This window comes from Merops nubicus, unplaced genomic scaffold (assembly GCF_000691845.1).
Source record: "Merops nubicus isolate BGI_N331 unplaced genomic scaffold, ASM69184v1 scaffold2010, whole genome shotgun sequence".
NCBI lineage: Eukaryota > Metazoa > Chordata > Aves > Coraciiformes > Meropidae > Merops > Merops nubicus.
Genome location: NW_008583338.1, coordinates 10,000 through 13,692, shown reverse-complemented (window position 1 = coordinate 13,692; position 3,693 = coordinate 10,000). Strand labels below are relative to the sequence as shown.

General features: G+C 37.4%; 1 protein-coding gene across 1 annotated transcript; it reads left to right on the top strand.

Annotated features, from left to right (window-relative positions):
- Positions 1-338: 338 nt before the first annotated feature.
- Positions 339-1,753, top strand: NPY5R (neuropeptide Y receptor Y5). Its single transcript, XM_008940195.1, has one exon. It carries the CDS (start codon positions 339-341, stop codon positions 1,668-1,670), a length of 1,332 nt encoding a protein of 443 aa, XP_008938443.1. The 3' UTR covers positions 1,671-1,753.
- The last annotated feature ends 1,940 nt before the right edge of the window (positions 1,754-3,693 follow it).

Below are 3,693 nucleotides of genomic sequence, written 5' to 3'. Positions count from 1 at the left end.
CTCCCTTATGGAAAGGCTGACAACATGGCCTACAGCAAAGCATAGTTAAAGGCCAGCATCATAATGCAGAACCTTAAACTGTCACCATCCCACATGAGCAGCCACGTAGGAGGCCTAGGGATGCTGAACGCTGCTGCATCACAAAATCTGCAAAACTAGTCTTTGTTGACCTGAAGTTATACAGGATCTGCCTCACGGTAGAACAAAACCACTATTAATTTATTTGCATTAAGATGATACAAGGTAAATTCATGTTCCTGTACATTCTGATTAACACCAGTATCATCCTTCCTTCAGATGCTAATCAATGCCTTTCTTGTTCTAAGCAGCACTGTAAAATGGATTTAGAATTCAAAGGCTGTAACAACAGGACACCTACCAAGAACACCTCTGCTACTACAAAGAATTTTTCTGCCTGGGAGGATTATAAAAGTAGTGTTGACGACATACAGTACTTCCTTATTGGGCTGTACACACTTATAAGTCTGGCTGGCTTTGTGGGAAATCTGCTTATCCTAACAGCTCTACTAAAGCGCAAGCAGAAGACGATAATAAACATTCTTATCAGTAACTTGGCCTTTTCTGACATCTTAGTTGTGCTGTTTTGTTCACCTTTCACACTGACGTCTGTCCTGCTTGACCAATGGATGTTTGGCACTATCATGTGCCACATAATGCCCTTCCTCCAGTGCGCATCAGTTCTAGTTTCAACATTAATGTTAATATCCATCGCTGCAGTCAGGTACCGTATGATAAAATATCCCCTTTCTAGCAATTTAACAGCAAGACAAGGCTACTTCTTAATAGTGACTATTTGGGCCCTTGGTTTTGCTATTTGTTCCCCTCTGCCAGTTTTCCACAAAATCGTGGACCTCAGTAAAACTCTGAATCTAGAGGCACTGGAGAACAGGCTCTTGTGTATTGAGTCATGGCCTTCTGATTCCTACAGAATTGCCTTCACGATAGCCTTATTGTTCATGCAGTACATATTCCCACTGGTGTGCTTAACAGCTAGTCACACCAGCGTCTGCAGGAGCGTAGGTTCCAAGCTGTCAAACAAGGAAAACAAGTTTGAAGAAAAGGAGATGATAAACCTAACACTTCATCCATCTAAAAGTACCAGCACGCAGATGCAGCCCTCCAGCCACTCCAGATGGAGCTGTGCCTTTGGTAGAAAGCACCACAGAAGATACAGTAAAAAGACCTCAAGTGTGATGCCAGCTAGTTCAAGGCATCATCAGGATACTCATTCCAGAGGCCTCCCAGAAACCTCTGGCACAGAAAAAAGCCATCTCTCTTCCTCCAGTAAGTTCATCCCTGGGATACCTATCTGTTTTGAGATGAAACCAGAAGAAAATACAGAGATCCAGGACATGATTACAGTATCCCAATCCATCATCAGAATTAAGACAAGATCTAGAAGAGTGTTTTGCAGACTAACAGTGCTAATCTTAGTTTTTGGTTTCAGTTGGATGCCTCTTCACCTATTCCACATTGTGACAGATTTCAATGCCAGCCTCATTTCTAACAGACATTTTAAATTAGTATATTGCATATGCCATTTACTGGGTATGATGTCCTGCTGCTTGAATCCCATACTCTATGGGTGTCTTAACAACAGCATAAAGGCTGATTTAATGTCCCTTATTCCATGCTGCCAAATACCATGATTTTATATGCCCCAGGATAAAATAAACTAAACAGGTTTGGCTTTCAAGTATATTGATGTGTATAGCTGTAAAAAGTAAATTAGTTTAGTTTAGGTAGTCTGACTTGTTTGTGATCAGTAGCATTTTGTGTGAATGGATAGTTTTGTGGCTGCACGTATTTCTTGCATTGGACAGAAATATATACATGTACTACAGTATTTTTCTGTCTGTTACACATAGGAAATCATGCCCAGTGTACAAAACCAGAATACCATTTTCATCACCTGAAGTACTGGCAATCTGTACTTTTGAATTATACAGACTATGTAATGAGTAATAAATGTAAGAGTACTTATACATTCCAGTATTAACTGTCATGAAATTACAATAAAATACTTAACCATTTACTAAATAACTACTGTTGAAGCCATTTCAATTCCAGCTTTGACTGTTTTATAGGATAATTAAACATCTGCTTCTGGATGTGTTTAGAAAAAAGATTTTTTCCTTAGCTCTTTGACTCACACTTTGCAGTATATTTGCAAGATGCTTTACTACTGGTTCCCAGATTTCCCAAAACCCATTCCAGGAATAAGGCAGTTGTTCTTGTCTAGACTGTTTCCACCTCACTGTATTTACCTATTTCTGATTTTCTTAGCCAATTTTTACACTGCCTTTGACATTTTATGTGATATTCAGCCAGGCCTGAACTTATCACTGTAAGAACAGAGGTATAACTATAGATGACTCCCCTGAGCCATACAGCATGCTTCTGATCAGAGGAAAGCCTTCATTTCCTAAGTAAGTGATAGTGGAAAGAAAAAAAAAATGGAAAGACAGCAGGATTTTGTCTTTTTCAAACAGCAAAAGCTTACTGCCCTTCATTATAGCTAACCCACTTGCTTTGGAGAGCTGCAACAGCTTTTAAATAAACAGGCACGTGTGTGCTTTCTGCATCTCCTTCCCTCTCTCCTTTTTTCCTTTTTAACCAGACCAGTACTTTTCCTTCCAAATTAAATCACATGCATCTTCCCTATGGAAATCCTATTACCTTTCACAGCACAAATGCAAAGGGTGCCTGTGTGTATATATATATATATATATATACACGTTGTTTTTCCCCTCTTGGATTACTCTAACTTAATAACTCATCTCCACATTCAGGATTCAGTAAACGTACAAAGCTTCTGCCCTGAGTTTTAAACTGTAAAACCTCTCTCCAGGTCTAGCTGGTGATTATTTCCTTTTCTCCACTAACATAATCCACTAGGATTTTTTTACATAGCCTTTCCAGACTGAGAAATAATGTTATTATTTTTATAAGTGGGTGGACGGGAAGGATCATTGTGCATTTTTTGCCTCAAGATACTTCCCTTACAGTTAATCTTTAAAAGTGAAAGCAGTTCTTTTATATTGAGGAATTGCCAAATTATTTTTATCGCACCATTACGATTCTGAGACCTTTTCTCCCCAAGCCTTCATCTGCTATGGAGTTTATTACATACCAGTGGGTAATATCTTTGCTTCTGTCATTAAGGTATTTCCCTGAAGTCTAGTTTCCAGTAACCTATTGTTCTTCATTTTCACTAGTGATATACTTTAATAGTTTTTTCCTGGACACTATTGTGTTTTGAAGATTATTATCTCCTAAAACCCTACAGTGTGTCATTTTATGGAGTACAAATGTTACAGAATATTGGAACGATAGACTGTGAAATAACTTTTAAAAAGTTTTCAATAGTTTAATTTAAAACTATTTATAGTTAATCTTGCTATATAGATCCACAACAATGTAGTTGTACAGAAGTTACAGCAGTTTATGCCTTATTCCTGTCTACATGTTTTCAAGTCACTGTAATATAACATTTAAGCTTATTTATACCGTGTGATATAACCAAATAATATAAGAAAATAAGAAAGTATCACATTTTTTCAGCTTCAAATATTCCTTCTAGCTTTGTTTTATTCAGTTTACTGTTATCTTACTCTCTACATGTTGTTCAGTTTTTATTCCTTCTTTTCTTTATATACATTAAGAATTTCA

Bases quoted from the DNA above. Each gene is read 5' to 3' on its own strand.
- NPY5R (XM_008940195.1), top strand. From the start codon at position 339: ATGGATTTAGAATTCAAAGGCTGTAACAACAGGACACCTACCAAGAAC.